This window comes from Choristoneura fumiferana, chromosome 13 (genome assembly GCF_025370935.1).
Source record: "Choristoneura fumiferana chromosome 13, NRCan_CFum_1, whole genome shotgun sequence".
Lineage (NCBI taxonomy): Eukaryota > Metazoa > Arthropoda > Insecta > Lepidoptera > Tortricidae > Choristoneura > Choristoneura fumiferana.
The window spans coordinates 17,349,080-17,366,824 of NC_133484.1; the positions used below are offsets into that span (position 1 = coordinate 17,349,080).

Sequence of the window (17,745 nt, forward strand, 5' to 3'; positions counted from 1 at the left end):
ATAAGGCTAGTTAAGGCAAAGTTTATACACGTATTTATTATTTAATTGTTTACATAAATAAATTTAAATCGAATAAGTTTGTTTTTATTTTGTAATATAAAGTAAACCTTTGTTACAAATGATAGGTAAACAGATACAGTCGACGACAGGGGATCGATACGGTCAAAGTTACAAAAATATGTATACACGAGTTTATTGACTTAACATTCAGGGCGTGTATACATATTTTTGTAACTTTTGACTGTAGGTAGTACCTGTGGTTTCCAGACTTTCCAGTATAGTGTGTATAAAAAAAAATACTTACCGACAGCGCCACCCCTTCCTGTATTCGTTAGCATAATTTTCACCATTACGAGGAATGTATTTGTCATGAAACAATAGAAACGGCTCATTTACTTATCCTCGCTGAGCGCAGTTTCATACAACATATTCACTTAAGTAGGTACTTTGAACAAAAAGTTTTTGTTTTGAACAAAAATTTTTCGCTGACTGTATTTTTTGTTGATTGTACCTGCATTGTCAGCCAAACTTCATTTCCGTACAAAATTTCAAATCTATGCTTATAACTTTTGAGGAGTTCCGTATCGCGGAGACGATCCTTGCCGGAATTTCACTAGGTAAGAAATGTATTGTACCTATTATCAATCACCCAACTTACATATTTTAAGTATCTATGTCTTCACTCACTCTGGAAGTGAAACAAAATTAGTTCCTTTGCAAGATTTGACCTACAAACAAACAGGCCAAACTAAATAAAAGCTTGTAAAAAGCTGACATTCATGACAAATATTTCAGCAAAAACCTGTATCTTACCTCAGGTAAGTTACCTGATGGTAAGCGCAGATACGGCCGGAGAAGCACTTGTTCAGGGGCATTGAAAGTTTCTTTAGATGATTTAATACTTTATTGTTTCACGTTCAGTCGTAGTCGAACACGGGCCGCCGCCACGGCGTGAGGTCCACGTAAGGGATGGCCTGGAAGTCGTCGCAGCTGTACTTGGGGTTGTACGGGGACTCTGTCTCGAAAGCGCGACGCTGCACGAAATACACGCCGTCCGTGTTGTCGCAGATCAGCCGGGCCATCGACGACTTTTTTATTTCTTGCAGTTGCTCTGTGGATACGTTTGTTTATTATTTAGCTACTTGATTCTTAGTATAATCATCATGCCAGCCGAAAGACGTCCACTGCTGGACATAGGCCTCCCCCAAGGCTCTCCACTCAGACCGGTCTTGTGCTTTCCGCATCCACCGCGATCCCGCGATCTTAACCAAGTCTTACAACTCAGTAAGACAACTTAGTATAATAATAAGACTTATTATTTGTTCGTAGAGTGTTAGGAATCAATCGGTTGCGCGAGTAAGTATCATTTCATTTAAAAGGCAGCTGGTCTAAGTAGCAACGGTCTAATAAGCAACTGGTCTAGCAATAAGTAGTACTCGTATATAGGTAAGTGGTCTGAAAAGTTCCCCGAACGTCTATATTATTATAGTCGATCTGAGTGCGTCCCTTTCCGCGTTTTGACAACTCTAACCAAGCCCATGTTTTTTTTTTTCAAGTTTCTATCACAAACAGGTTGAGAACAGTTGCTTTTTAGACCATCTGATTTTTGGACGAAGTGATTCTAACATAATTATATTCGCATTTATAATGTTAGTAAGGATATAGCGCCTGAAGCACTGACAGATGTGAGCGAAGTTCATGCTAGGCAGCAAGCAAGCAGTCGCGGAAGAACTAGTCACCAACATAGCTCCAAAAATATGTGCCGGCGGCCGATCGTAAAATCCGCCAGATCACGAAATTCCTAGGCATATCGTGAAGTGGCGCCAGCAGGCAGCAGCGGCCGGCGAAGAGCCAGAACCGATATGGCGGCGTTTCATGATATGCCTAGGAATTTTATGATCTGCCTATATTGGCCAAATCATGAAATGGCGGCGTAGCATGATATACCTAGGAGTTTAATGATCTTCCTAAACGTCACTAGGCAAATCGTTAAACAGTGAGTTTTGAACGATATGGCGGATGTCCCTTAGCCAATTCATGATATGGCGCCATTTCACGATATGCCTAGGAATTTCGTGATCTGAAGTGAATTTGAAGAGGCAATGAGCGGGCCACGTTGCTCGAATAACAGATAACCATTGGGGGAGAAAAGTCTTCGAGTGGCGACCACGAACCGGAAGACGAAGCGTTAACAGGCCTTCCACTGACGACATTCCGGGCGAGACGTGGGCCACGACTCTCGGCAAGGCCGTAAAAAGAATGAACGCTATGATGTCTTTTGTCTAGAGCTATTGATTACTACAGGTTTACCTGATGTAAAAGAATGTGGCTGTTCGATGTTGTCGTAGAAGAATCTATCTCCAACCCTGGTCCGGTAGAACTGCTCGGCAACTATGCACTGGAAGGTGTGCCCCAGGATAGAACCCGGGACGTCGCTTTCGAGAGAACCTCCCACGAAGAGGTCTATGTCGTCCACGCATTCGTAGAATTGTGCTAGGGCGTTGATGCGCTGAAAAATGGATGAGTTGCCTGTATACAAGGTGTCTTAATACCCTTGGGACCCTGCATTTTTGAAATATCGATGTGCTAGCTAGCTAACCCTTGTAGGTACTACGAGCCAGTTGAATTTGTGGTTCACTGTGCGTTGGTTCCTTCTTCGCCGGATTCCAAGTTTGTCGGATTCCAAACTCGTCGGGTTCCAAGCGGTCGGATTCCAAACTCGTCGGATTGGTGGCAATCAAATTATTAAATTTATAAAGCAACCTAACTTAAGGCATGTCACCGTTAGGTAAGAGTAAGACGACGAGCGAAGCGAGGAGTGTTAGGTAGAACTGCGACCCAACAGCGCGCGAGCCGAGCAAGCGAAGCGAGCGTGCCGCGGTTGTGGCCAGCGAAGCGCCAGAACCGTTTTTTTATACGTAATAAATTTTATACTTTTTATGAATAAATAAAAAAAACTCAAATTAAATTGTCTATGTAATAACTTAATTGGAGTCCGACGAACTTGAAATTCGACGATTTTGAAATCCGACGAACTTGGAGTCCGACGAACTTTCCGACCAGCTTGGAATCCGGCATTGTGAGAACGTTCGACGGTGGGTCAGGAATCAAATGGTACGATTTCTTGCTCCTAATATGTTTGCTGTCAGACCCAGACACAATTTACACACTAACTCTATGTACATACCTACGTACTGCCTATATTAAATCCGCGAAGATAAAGCTTTAACGTTGGTCCATTCTTGTTTATTTTTTGTACAATAAAGAGTTTAAGTACATACGTACATGCCTGCTAAAGGCGTGCTTTTAAATATTAGTGCGAATATCCTCTAATATTTTGATCTGGGTTGTCGCTATGTCAGGCTCTGATGGGGCTTGCGAAATCGAACTTAGTCAATGAACTTTATGTAGTTAGGTACAGTCACCATCACCAATATCAGACTCAACAAAGCGTACCTAGGTACACAAATATTTGATACGGCTCTATTTCTTTCTAGGGCCGGTAGGGCCATCAGATGTTTTCAAACGCTTCGCTGTGGCAGATATTAATACAAGCGATTGTACGTCGAGACACTTAGGTAGTAGATATTTTAAGAAAACTTACATCTTGAGATATTTCTCCAATCAAATCATTAAAACTCCTTGCTCTTCTGAGGCCGCAGATCTCTCTGAAACCACATCAGGAAACTTAAAACTTGTTAGCCAATTTGTGTGTGTGTGCCAAGCTCGTGGTAAATTTCAAATGTAATGGTTCGCACAACAATTCCAATAAATTCAGAAGTGCGAGCCTGAATTTGACTCACAATCCTCTGCTTCAAAGGCCAAACCACTGGGCCATGACCGGCTCCACCACAAGCAATCACCGCTGCCCATGGACACCATAACATAACACAAGTTGAGTTACGGATGTGTTGAGAAGAGTAAGCTCGTTTTTTGAAGATCACTAAGTTGTACAAGTTGTTCATGTTTTGTTGTAATTCTTGTTTTTTTATAGTTGTGTTGGTGTTGTTTTTGTATGCGAACGAAACAAGACTTACCTATAATCATTGTACGAAGCCAGACCATGGTCCCTCCCCCTCTGAATATCCATGGCAATCAGATCCAAGCCCCAAGGGTTGCAGGATTTGAATAGCAAATTGGTAATTTGTCCAGTCATGTAAGGGTCAGATTCCGCTGCAGGCTGTGCAAGGATCCCGCGCACTATGTCGTCGAAAGAGTCCGGGTAGGTCTCGAGAAGGCTTGGGTTGAAGTAGTGGTCGCTAAGCCTTGAAAAAAAGTGATATTTTTAATCCAAATTAAAAATGAACTTAATAATAGGCTAGTTAGTCCGTCCATCGGCTTATAAGAAAATAATGGATACGTAATTTTTGATTTTCTCAATATCAATCAATTTTGAAACAACTTCCTATTGAATTCGGAACAGCCTCTATGTAGGTACCTACGTAATAAATAGTACATTACTGCAGAGGCCATGAAGTAAGGGATTGATGGACGAGTCCAGCAATCCCTGTTCTTGCCGAGGTTTGTATAGTGCTTTTCTCAAACAAAATGAGGAAATATTTCATCCATTCGTCCATCCATCCATCCATCCATACATTCATCCGTCCATCCACTCATCCATCCATCCATCCATTCATCCATGCATCCATCCATCCATCCAAACATCCATGCATCCATCCATCCATCATCATAAAAAGTACAGTCATCAAAAAAAGCTTGTATTTAAAATGAAAATTTTATGGTTAGGTTATTTTAATATTCATCTAATCAAATAATTTACAATATCAGAACATTCCTGAGAAGGAACTCTACAAGTTGTATGTTTTTCCCGAATTTCATATGCCCGCGAATGTATCGTTTTCTAGAATTTTCATTTGCCATAAAGTAATTTATTTCTGAAATAGTAATTTCTTCAGAGTTGATATTAAACTAACCTAACCTACTGCATTCTACTTATATCATCATATAACATTTAAAAAAATCCTGAAAACAGCACGGTTCTATATATATTATGGCAAACGTTGGTATGGCAAGTGAAATTCGGGCAAGTAAGTAAAGGTAAACGGCAGATACCTACTCTCCGTGAGCTCTTAAAAAAAACCTTCGGATTTTAGAAGCATGCTTCGGGTATAGACGATGACACGCGATCGTGATATGCGGTTCCCTATTATCAACTTTCAAAAACCGAAAAATTTATGTAAAGAATAACTATCAGTACAAAATAAACCTTACTGTAATAATATTACGCTTCTTTATCTTTTTCTAATTTCAACACAATAATGACTTTTTGTCATGATACAAATAAAACAAAATCAGCATTTTCGAATTCATCCATCGTTAATTTAAATAGAGAACACTCCGCCTTAACAGACTACATTTATTTGGAAGTATATAGAGCTGTTGTTATAGTGTTGTAATGTACCTACTTTTCTTGGGTCAAATGATTTTTATTTGGTCTGCTTTCGTTTAATATTTTTTTAATGTAAGTAGGTTCTTTTCGAAAACCTCGTTGCTTCTATAACTCGGTCTTAAACCTTATTAAAATATTTAAGATCAAAACTTTCAGCTTCTTTACAAAATATTTATGTACATGATAAACAATTTCCCTTGATTGGCTATTTACAGAAATACCCTGTTTAAGTTGACTCCCCGTGGAAATAAATTTTCGGAAAATAACAAACTAAATAAATAAGTAAGTGGTGGTTTTAACTGCTCTATATAAATCAATGAAAACCCAACAAGTGATGGATTGCTACTAAGTCAAAAAGACAATTGTCATTTTCTACTACACGAATCCTTCCGATTTCCCCCGAAACCCTAAGGTTTTTCTAAGCGCTCACGGATTGTACCACCATAAAACTCACTTGTGAACAAAAGCGGTCTGGTAGTTGGCCGGGCAGCTCATGATGGTCTCGGTTACCATGGAGTGCAGGTACCGGAAAGCAGCATGACCGAAGCTGTTGATGACGCCTGGATGCACGGCGTCGCTGTAGTCGCGGCTGTACAACGACGACGGAGAGATTCGGTAGTAGCGGAAGTAGTTCTCGCCTGGAATACCAACACGTTTATTGAGGTGAGGCACGAGCGCACACAGAGGGGGCCGGAACTACACAGAAGTGCACAGAGGGGTAGGTTACGTCAAACATTTATACATTGTACAAAATTCAAAGAAATAAATTCAAAGCCTAATTTCTAGCCCTTCATCAAGGTAGAGCGAAATTGTCTACACCGCTTTGGCGCCTCTTAAAAGGCACCACCTAAATTCTATTTTGCACTTGGAACTGGAAAAGGGTGCCTAAAGTGCCCGCCCCTGATGCTCTACCCCAGGGCCGGCGCTGCAAGCGGTACTCACCAAAGTTCAAAGGCAGCCACTCCTGGTAAGTGATGTGCTGCAGCTCGGCAATCACGATCCTCCGCGCCTCCTGGTAGATCTTCTCGTCACTCCACATGGGGTTAAGGGATCCCAGGATGGTCGCTATGCGGTTATGCTCTCGGAGCAGGATAGTGTGAGTCATTGCCAGAGTTGGAGTCTGGTTTATTCTGATGTCCCCTGCATTAAGTATTCGTATTATTAATTATTTGTCAATTAAAAATAAGTTGGTTAAAAGTAAATTGAAAATACAAACTGAAATATAGATGCACAGAAAAACCAGAAAAATAAGACCAGCACTGGGAATCGAACCCAGGTCCTCGGCATTCCGTGCCACGTGCTATACCGCTACACCACTGCTGGACAACGGTACAGACACGAATTTCCCCTATGCACCACATATCTCAGCTTGTTTGTTTCTTATTTAGCCACTTAAGCAGTGACGCTAGCGACATCTATACCGTAGCCCTCATCGAGAAACTTTCGGCATTCCATTGGAACTAACCGCTCACCCGGACAAGAGATATCGTTATTAAGACATCAAATTAAGATTGGTTTTTTGGAATCTTTTTGTATTTTTTATTTCAATTCCAAATTTTTACTTTTACGGTCATCCCGTAAAACCTAAATTGAAAATACAAACTGAAATATAGATGCACAGAAAAACCAGAAAAATAAGACCAGCACTGGGAATCGAACCCAGGTCCTCGGTATTCCGTACCGCGTGCTATACCGCTACACCACTGCTGGTCATCGTTACATCAGCGTACTAACACCAAAGGTCACCCCACGTAAGACTGTAGTTTATAAAACATTTACCAGCAAGATAACATGGTTCAGAAGAGTTCCTCAAATCGCACACATCAGACTTGACATCAACAGTGGGCAGAAAGCCTCGCTGGCAATGCTTCCTGGTTTCCTCCTTCAGTTTACCACCACTCAGGGTCCGGAGCTTCTTGGCGGCCGATGGATCCGTGCCGTAGATATGGGAGCCGTCCAAGAAACTGGTGACCGTGTTCATCTGAGGAAGAAGTGGCAGCATCAGGGTCTAGCATAATACCCATTTAAGGCTGTCCAGCAGTGACCTAGACACGCGGAAGTGTGTCCACCCAAGTTCAAAGAAAAAGGAACTGGTGACGCAGCTGTGTGTACACAAATTGACAAACATTGTTAAGTACACATGTTTTTAAAAATGTTTACATGCGTTCTACTGCTGGGCATGAATCTCATCAGTCTCATCTCATCAGGCTCAGAATGAGATGGCTTGGACTGACACATACATATTGACAATACCTTACCTGCTCCGCATGCCCCAACCTGCAGTCCTCCCTCGGCGTGGTCACACTCCTCACGAAGGTCAGGCACCGGATGCCGTAGTACCGGTAGAAGGGGTCGTCATCAGGCACGCAGATTGGAATGCACTTGTCATTCTGCAACTCTGGCGGCAGCATGTCCGCGCCGTTGCCGAGACAGCATTGGATACCACCCTCATCTGGAGAGATCCAATGAAACCTCCTTTATTCCCATCTCGTTGCCAGATTTGGTAGCTAGCTACCAAACAGGACCGATTTTTCCCAACCGTAGCCAGATATGGTAGTAAAATTCGAAAGAGGAATTGAGCTTTCCCATTTTGTTGCTAGCTACCTAATGGGATCGATTGTCCCACCTCGAAGCCAGATTTGATAGCTAGCTACGAATTGAAAATTTTGCTTTATTCGAATCGGGAATATTTTTCCCCTTTCGATAGTAACTGCTAAGGTATCTATCTGGCTTCAAGATGGGAATAAAGGGGAGGATCCTTTCTTGTGGTTTTATTCAAGAGAGTTCTTTAAGATAGCAGTTGAGATTTTTTATGTGCTAATAATTTTAATGATCTGAAGAAACCTTATTTTTGCACTAACTTTTACCCGTAGCTAGGACGATGTGTTGGCAGGCCTCTGACTAGGTGAACTGAGAGTTGTAGGCAATCTGTGGATGCAAGTGGCCAGTTGTCGTTCATTGTGGCGTTCTAAGGGGGAGGTATTTGTTCAACAGTGGACCTATCCTATGTGCTATTCTGTTTAAAATGATGCCCCTCATAAACCAAATACATACGTTCTAATCTAAATCACAATCGTATAATTCACCATTTCTTTCTTTCAAACGGTTCAGAATGGCGGTATAGAGCATAATCATAGTAAAAGAGAACAAGTAATCACACTCCGACCCTTTAGTAGACTTAACTGCCTACTCCGGCGCGGACGCTTAGGGTTGTCGATGTCTATTTTAGATTAATTAATTACCTACCGACAAATAATGTTAGTATGAAAGTTGACTTAAAATTGTCTAATATCTGTGTCTAGAGAAACCAGATTCTTTGCCGCTCTATTATTATTATTATACTAAATTTAAAAATATTATCTATAAATTCGCCGAAGTGGTGATGGCGACTGTGTACGTACATACTACTCATGTTTCCTACACATATTACTACAACAATATTGTTTATAGGTAGATATTATTTTTTTATGTGTCCTTGCACGATACTATCACACTACACTTATATAATACTAATTTACAACTATAACTAATACAAAAAATACGTAAGTACGATAACGCGAACGTAAAAGGTGATCATGGCGAAATGGAGGATGTAAATCAATTTATCTACACCCATATAGTAAATCCTCTATTATTCGTTCAAAAACCATATATAATGACCAGTATTACGACATTGGATTCTATTACGAACACGGCTGCATCGTAATGGTAATTACGATACAGATATCTGTATCGTAATGAGTTTTCATACATCATTACAGCACCGGGGCTTGCGCGCCGCGCGCACGAGCAGCAGCAGGTCGTCGCGGGCGCAGCTCGTGGGGCAGACATACCTATCTAGTTAGAGTTAATGCAGGTCATCAATGGTCTCAATGGTTCGCGGAACACATGATAGAGGACTTAATATATGGATGTAGATAAAATATTGTATGCAACTGTACGTAATTAGGCCTTAGAACATTCATGTGACCCTATTATCCACAGCCTATTAAACCACACTCGTGTTTTAAGGACCCCTATTACGATACAGTTGCATAAATAACTATAGCTGAATGCCTTCGACGCCGTAGGTTACAATATATATGGTGAATGTCACAGAGTCCTCTTCCAATAAACCGATGAACAAATAAGATCGCTGCCTGAATAACTCCATCTTTTCCTACAACCAATAAAATAAAGGACCGAGATACCCAACACTTGTGTCTTACCAGTGGTCTCCATAGCGTGGAACATTAGGTCGTGGGTGATGAACTGCCCCCATTGCATGTTCATGCTGGACATTGCATAGCTGGCGATGGGCTGGTCAGCGAACAGCCTGGTGGAGAGAGCCCGAGGGTTCGGCAGAGGACGGCCACTACGGGCCACCGGCATGGCATATATACCTGGAAGAGGATTTTCAGCGGTTAACCAAATTAATCCCGTATTCTTAGAGTCCCCCAACACTAGCATAGCAATCTCGATTGCATCGCAATAGCGTCATCATCACACGGATGCTGGCACGACGACGACGCTCGAGAGACGCTATATAGTGTGGGGTCTCTAAAGTCGTGGCTTTAGCCACTCGCTTTACTACGGGTACTATAGTACCCAACCTCAATAAACCGTTGCTTCATCCGTGACAGAGGCCAAAATGCCGTTGATTCACCGCGCCTTTTGGCGGTCGATATAAGGGTAGCTTTTTGAAGAAAAGGATACAAACATTTACTAGCCGTTTTATTCTTAAGAATAAGTAAATAAGATATATATTTTGTGAGCTCCGACTACTCACCCTGTCGTGGACACTATATTACCTACCCAAGCTAAAGCAACGTCCAAATAGTGTTGGGTACTACAGTACCCAGGGTGAAGCGACGGAACTCGGCGTGAACCGGCCGGGTATAGCGAGTGGTTAGTCGCCCAATCTCGGTAGGGGCAAGCAACTTACTTGGAGGTATCGGTGCGTGGTATTTTGTTAGCGTTTTTAAGCAGCAGTGTGGACGCGCGTTAATAACCTAATCAGCTTGGAAAACTTAAAAAATCCTCGACATAGTCATTGCAAAGTTCAATATCTCAAAAATGGCTTAATAACCGATTCTATTTAAGCATAGCTATAAAAAGCCGTGGTGGCCTAGCGGTTTGACCTATCGCCTCTCAAACAGAGGGTCTTGGGTTCAAACCCCGGCTCGCACCTCTGAGTTTTTCCAAATTCATGTGCGGGATTACATTTGAAATTTACCACGAGCTTTGCGGTGAAGGAAAACATCGTGAGGAAACCTGTACAAACCTGCGAAGCAATTCAATTGTGAAGTTCCCAATCCGCACTGGCCCGCGTGGGAACTATAGCCCAAGCCCTCTTGTTCTGAGAGGAGGCCTGTGCCCAGCAGTGGGACGTATATAGGCTGGGATGATGATGATGATGATGATAAGAACCACCACAAAACAAAATCGGTCCATCCGTTTGAGAGCTACGTTGCCACAGACAGACGCCCTCTTTTTGTGCCGGAGGTTAAAAAGAAAACAAAAACTTAAATTACGCTTAGCCTATCTCACCATCAGCATACCGCGGTGCGGCGATCCTGGTGAACGGTGCCCCCTTCCGCCCCCAGCCGGGCCGCGCGAGGTTGTTGCACGTGCCGTCCATGCTTCGGTATTTGCTGCTGCTGCAGCTCACGCTGACAGGCTTGCAGTAGCGAGGGTCGTGTATGCGGATGACTTGGTGCTCCAGGAAGGACATAAAAGTGTTTGGGGTCACGTTGGTGCTGCGGGTGAAATTTTGCTTTATTGAAAGAAAGGCAGTACGAAATGATCACATAATAAAATATATATTGAGAGGCAAAAAATCTGGCCCTCAAATGTATGCAGAAATAATGAATTTTGTATGTAGAGTGGGCCAAATTTTGTGCCGCTGAGTATAGGTCAGGGCATTTAACTATTTCTGGAAGTAAACTAAGAACAAAGTTAAGAGCCATGTCCACATCCACTGAAGAAGAAATAACCCAACCAACGAAAAATTGGAAAACCCCCGATATTGTCACCTCAAAGTTCAATATCTCAAAAACGGCAGAACCGATTTTGATAAAACATGTCTCAGAACCATTGCTACAAAACCTGCTTTCAAATAAAAAACCGCATTCAAATCGATTCACTCGTTTAAGAGCTACAAACAAACAAAATTAGTTATTTGCTTATTGACTGTTTCGTCCAAACTTAAAAGCATCAACCTGAACTGAACGGCAAAAATCTGGCCTTCAAATGTATGCAGTATAATCGGTAAGTTTTGTTTGTAGAGTTGGCCAAATTTTGTGCCGCTGAGTGTATCTTCTATATTACGTTCTACAAAACCATGATAGGTACATACTTAGTACCGGAATCTCGGATAATCGGAACACCCCACCAAGTCGAGCAAAACAAAAACAAAGGCACGGCCGTACCATACTTTTCTCGAAGCCATTCAGGCTATTTTCATCATAAAAAAATCTATTTATACTCTAAGGGGCTGTTTCACCTTCCATTGATTAGTGTTAACTGATGGTTAAATGTGGTGCCGTCTCTATTTGTTTTGTTCGAATAGACGGAGACGGCATCAACATTTAACCGTCAGTTAACACTAATCAATGGATGGTGAAACAGCCCCTAAATATTGGAGCATGTGGTTGAGTGCTTCCTTTATCAATTTAAAAAAAACATCGTCTGAATACTTGAATACTTATCTCTTTGAAATAACGTATTTTTGGACGGCGCTTGGAGTGACACAGGTTCACAAAATGAATCCGAAATATTTTATGTTGTGGCGAATAGGATTATTAGAGTAACTGAATACTCTTGGAAAAGAAAATCCAGAACTTTTAATAGAGATTGTCAAAAATTTCAGTACAACAGATGTTCAAACTGACGATCGTGAAATTCGTAGGCATATTTATCATGAAACGCTATGATTTCATAATTGTTGATCAGCTAAGGCACCTCAGGCCTGTACTATTACTTATTCTGTGCTCAGGCATAAGAGCCACGACCACGACCAGATTACTTAAGTAAAGAAACGGCCAGCCGGCCGTTGCGGCCAAGTGTGCGTTCATTATGGTTTCTTTAGTTCATCTGGTCGTTGCGGCCACTAGTCGGATCGTAATCGGGACTTTCGGGACCGTCTAGTACCTACGCAAAGTGTCCGAAACACATCGAATTCAAATTTGATCAAAAATATTTTAACACGCTTCTACGCCATTAACAATCGAGTCGTGTTCAGATATTTTTAATCATAATTTAGCTCACAAGTTTATGAACTCGACTGTACACTCGATCTGTCTAGTGACGTTTAACCAATCGATTAAGTAGTTTCAGGATAAGGAGACAACATAATTACGTTGCCTTGACTGCAATTTTTCAGTGAAAATACTTTGCAAGTGTGTTGTTCATGTTGGCGCGTTTAACCACTGAACTGAACGAAATATTTCGGATTAATTTAGTGATACCTTAGGTATTTAAACTCAAACCAGCACTTTAGCTATATGGCGGCCGACTAAACCTCCAGGAGCTGTAGGTACTTATTATATTAAAATCCTACGTAGAGCATAGCTTCAACTGCAACAGTTTCGTCGCTGTCAGGATCTCGTGGGACACTTCTGCTGCAGCCTTGGCGTCCGCGGGCAGCTTCCCTGAAAGGAAGTTTGTTTCACTGATCACGTTCAGAATATTATAGCCTCTCCACATTCGTGTGAAAAGCCATGAAACAAGCGCGAACCAAGAGGTGTAACCTCAGAGGCAAAAAATTTTTGAACGACAACGAGGTCATAGCCGCTGTAGAGGCATATTTGGAGAGTCGCAAAATATTTTTTTTAAAAGAAATTCGCGGTCTGGAGAAGAGATGGATTAAGTGAGTAGAGTGGAGATTACATTGAGAAATAAATTTAGTTTTCGGCCACTTGAGTTGTTTTACATATTAGTTATCATTACATTGGATCACCCTCGTAAATAGTTACAAAATTAAGATTTTTCCTCACAAGATTTCGTGACGTATTGTATTGTATTGTATTTAACTCTTTATTGTACATAACACACATGAAATAACATACACAGGATAATAAGATTACAAAGGCGAACTTATCCCTTAAAGATCTCTTCCAGTTATCCTTTGAACGATTGACGTTTTCCTGACGTCAAGAAATTTTGGATGTTTTATGCAGTTTATGTTTTATGATCTCGTCCTTAGTGTTAATAATTTCTTGACAAAAAGATTTCTTATCAATTTCCAGACGGGACAACTTTTTGAAAAAATACTCTATTGTCAGGACAAGGGTAGCAGGTAGGGGTCTCAGGTAGGTAGCTAAGCAAAATTAAAAAAAAACAGGAACGGGGAGACAAAGCCGCGGGACAGCCCTTACCGTAGCTACTTATAATAGAGCACAATTGTTATGCTAATCAATTGCAAACATGGCCCAAAATCTTGCTATTTGCAATCACCGAATTTTGAAGTTAATTTTGTTTTCGTTTACGGACCTTTAAAAAGTAACATCTGATTCAAAGCTTTGTATATGTACTCTTTCTTCTTAGAATTTGCATTACACTTTGCTTTACCTGAGAAGAGATGGAGCATGGCGGGTGTGGAATATTCCAGGCTAACCCCGCTCCTCACGAGGTCATTGCCCCGGCGCGCCGACGCTCGGGAGATCTCGCGCCCGCATCGGAGGGACTCGGTTACCAGCTGTGACGTGATTGGTCCTTCTTCGTCTGGTAGGCAGTTGAAAAATTCAAAAATAACGTTGAGTCTCGTTGAGTTTAGAGGCCGTCTTTGAAAATAAGTAGGCAAGATCGTGATTATCGTTCAATCGAATAATTGTTGACGACCGGATGTAAGTGGTTAGAGAACCTGACTACGAAGCTTGAGGTCCTGGGTCGAATCCCGGCGGCAGATATTTGTGTGAATAACACGAATTTTGTTCTCGGTCTTGGATGTTTTAATTATTTAAGTATGTATTTATCTATATAAGATTTTATCCGTTGCCTAGTATCCATAGTACAGCTTTGCTTAGTTTGGGACTAGGTCAATGTGTCAAGTGTCCCATAATATTTATTTATTTATTTATTTAATTACGGTTCAAAGGTTTTATCAGTTACAGTGCCGTAAATTAGGTTTTCTCAAACATGCTATGTAATGTTTATGTTGTGTTCCATAAAACAGGCCTAGGCCTGCAAACAACAGTCTTTTGTTTCAATGCAAAACGTCAAATATCCACGATAACGGCCGACTATACACGACTTGAAATTAATAACCTGAATTTCTATGGTTCATTTAATAGTATTAGTTACTGAATTAATTCACAGGACTATGAATATTCTATATGTAAATTAAATATAAATATTACCGACGCGTTTTACGTTAAATTACAATTTAATTTATATAATAAAGTATTAATGTTGCTGACTAAATGGGCTGCAGTTCGTGTATAATGGCCCTAAAAGCCGAACAGCAAACACAATAAAAAAAGTTTAGGCGGGAAAAGTATCAGTTTTTTTTTTTGATTGACTGGACTTGGGTTTTAACCATTTTGCAAGTAAGTTCCATTGTCATTCCATAAGTTTCGTTTAGAAACGTGATTTTTTATTGTTGCAGTCCGTTATATCTACATGTTTTGCAATTTGATTTTATGGGGATTATTTTAACGTTTTAAAAAATCATGTTAGAATGAAATAAACACTTATATAGATGGTAGTTATAATTTGAGTCTGGTACAATTTTAGTTGTCTTACGAATAAAACATTGATTTCTAGGAGTTTTTATTTCTTTTAGTGCATGTTTGAGAAAAGCGCTATACAAGCCTCGGCGTGAAAGAACATGCCAGCCTACTCCGTATACATACTCGGCCTACAAGCCTTTATTTCCCGGCCTCTGCAGTAATGTACTATTGTTAGAGGGACGAAGTTCTGCACGGATCTTGAGTTCGTGGCTGGTCAGTTCGGCCCAAGATCACACGGTATGACCATAGTCCGGTTATCATATAGCAAGAGTCACACCCAAGGGCGTCGCCGGGGAGCAGGGAGGGGCAGCTGCCCCCAAGAGATTCTAGGTTGTCAAATGTAAAGCAACCAAACCAGTCCTAAGTCTTTGACTTGACTTGCTTGATCGTTCATTCCCGTACGTCGAAACCGAAACTCGAATGAATTCACCAATTCCAATAAATACCTACAATTCATACTTTTCCCATTCTCCATATCAACTTGCCCCTTCCTGGGCCATCGGCTCGCGACGCCCTTAGTCACACCTGGTCATTGCGCCCAACTAAGTATAGCTACTATTATAGTTTAAATTGCATTCGACGTTCACCACTTCTAGTGATCTCGCTCGACATTTAGAAAAAACTTAAAGTAAAGTAGAATAAGTCTCGTGTCATTATAATCAATCAATCAATTTCTAACATTTATTTAAACCACTAAAACGTGCGTTTAAGGCGATTTGGCAACCGTGACCTGCGCAGGCGCACTTGCACGTTAAGCAACATGTGTGCGTAAGACACACTGTGTATACTGTCTTTAAAGTGTGGAAACAGTATTTTCTAGCTAATCGGAACTTAATAGCCACTAGCTAATTGTAAATTACATGATCAAAAATCAGGGTTGGAAACCGGTACCAAAAAAAAGAGAAGGCTTTAGTAACGGTACTTTCATTCTACTTTCAATCACTTAGTACCAAAAATACCGGTAGTAAGGCAGTATATACCGGTAATTTATTACCGGTACTAAAACAGTATATATCAGTATGTTAACTATTAATACCGATACTATTAGTCTAGTTTCAAGCACTAATACCGAAAACACCGGTACTAAAGTAGTAGGTAACGGTATTTTTGGTAGGTACCGGTTCGAAACCCTGCAAAAAATTGTGGACTAAATAGTCACTTCTTTAAGCTGCAATTGTCTCTGTCGACATCCCTGTATACATATTAGCAACCTATCATTCTGGTCAGTCATAAATATAATCTGCTTTTCACTCACTTAGAAGATACCTAAATAAAAACTTTATGTTTTCCGCCCTGCTAGATCTAGATCTAGCAGTGCGTAAAACATAAAAGTTTTTTAGCTAATAAAGCAGTAAGTTTTACATATATCTAGATATATGTAAAACTTACTGCTTTATTAGCTACTACAATTTTTTAGTTTTATTTATTTAGTTAGTAATATAAAACTAAGATAAAACGCCATTTAGAAAAACAAAAAAAAACTATGTTTTATAAACTTCTATTGCAGCTGTTGGCGCCTGTATGCCTTGTCTTAAACGAAGATTTTGCTTTACTACTAGAGCATAAAAGGTTACTTTAGCCAACTTGTATCCAGCACAAATAATAATTTCATGAGCATGTCAAATGAAAAAGCAATGCCCGAAACTCCTCAGTATCGACTAAACACTATGAAGAGGTCATCAAAATTTAAAGTTGTATCATACTTACGTATAGAGTGTGTCTTAAATAAATCCGTAACCGCTGATCCAATGACGTCCAGCGCGGGACATAATTCCGATAGCCAATCCGACCCCAAGCAACCCCAACCATTATCAAAACACCCACCAGCACCATTTATTACCAAACAAAAACACACACAAAATAAAAACACTCCTAAAATCACTAAAAACGTTTTTCACTTTCACGTTTGACATTACAGGCACTTTCTTTTACCTTTACGAATTAAAAAAGTTAAATTAGGTTGCGCGCATTCTTTTAAACCACAAAACGACTTTAGAATTAGAACACTTTTAAAATAGGAAGAAAATGAATCACTGCCGGTATTTCTTAAATAATAAAATTTGAATTTTTTGACACCTGTCTTTGTTTTTTGAAGTCTACCGTTAAAATAAACTTTTATTATTGTTTGAATATCGCAAGCAGTTCATCTAATCAAATCACGTTTCTTGCAGTCACTGGCCATAGTGCATTGGGCAAGGACATGTTTTATTTAGTTTATTTTTTACACCACCTTTGCATAACATCGTTATTATCTGCATTCATTACATATCATCAGTATTATCAACTAGGTACATACAAAGCATTATGACAAGAGACAAGATAACCAAAATTTAATTTATTATCATTATAACCAGTTTAGTTAACTTAAATGTTCACAAAATTTAAATTCTGACTAAATTTAAATTATCTTAAAACTGCAATTATACTTCTTCGATCATTCGGGCTATCCTAAACATGCAATTATGCAATTATTACTTGACTGAAATTAGTTTTACCAGTTTAGTTACTATATCACTTTTTTATTTTTATGAGCGCTCAGGGATTGTACCTAATGATCAAACTGCCCGAGTACCAAAACCAAGGAGTCATTGGTCTGTTGCCGGCCTTCAAAAAAAAGAATACAAG

At 40.3% G+C, this 17,745-nt stretch overlaps 1 protein-coding gene across 1 annotated transcript; it reads right to left on the reverse strand.

Annotated features, from left to right (window-relative positions):
* Positions 1-887: 887 nt before the first annotated feature.
* On the reverse strand, positions 888-17,008 carry LOC141434526 (salivary peroxidase/catechol oxidase-like; the record flags this gene model as incomplete). The annotated part of the gene is made up of 13 exons (XM_074096950.1): positions 888-1,111; positions 2,311-2,509; positions 3,605-3,668; positions 4,038-4,265; positions 5,865-6,048; positions 6,353-6,550; positions 7,190-7,391; positions 7,669-7,862; positions 9,619-9,792; positions 10,940-11,148; positions 12,951-13,041; positions 13,961-14,113; positions 16,828-17,008. Coding segments are annotated over 13 exons (2,271 nt in total), but the record flags the coding sequence as incomplete, so codon positions are not given.
* Positions 17,009-17,745: the final 737 nt, after the last annotated feature.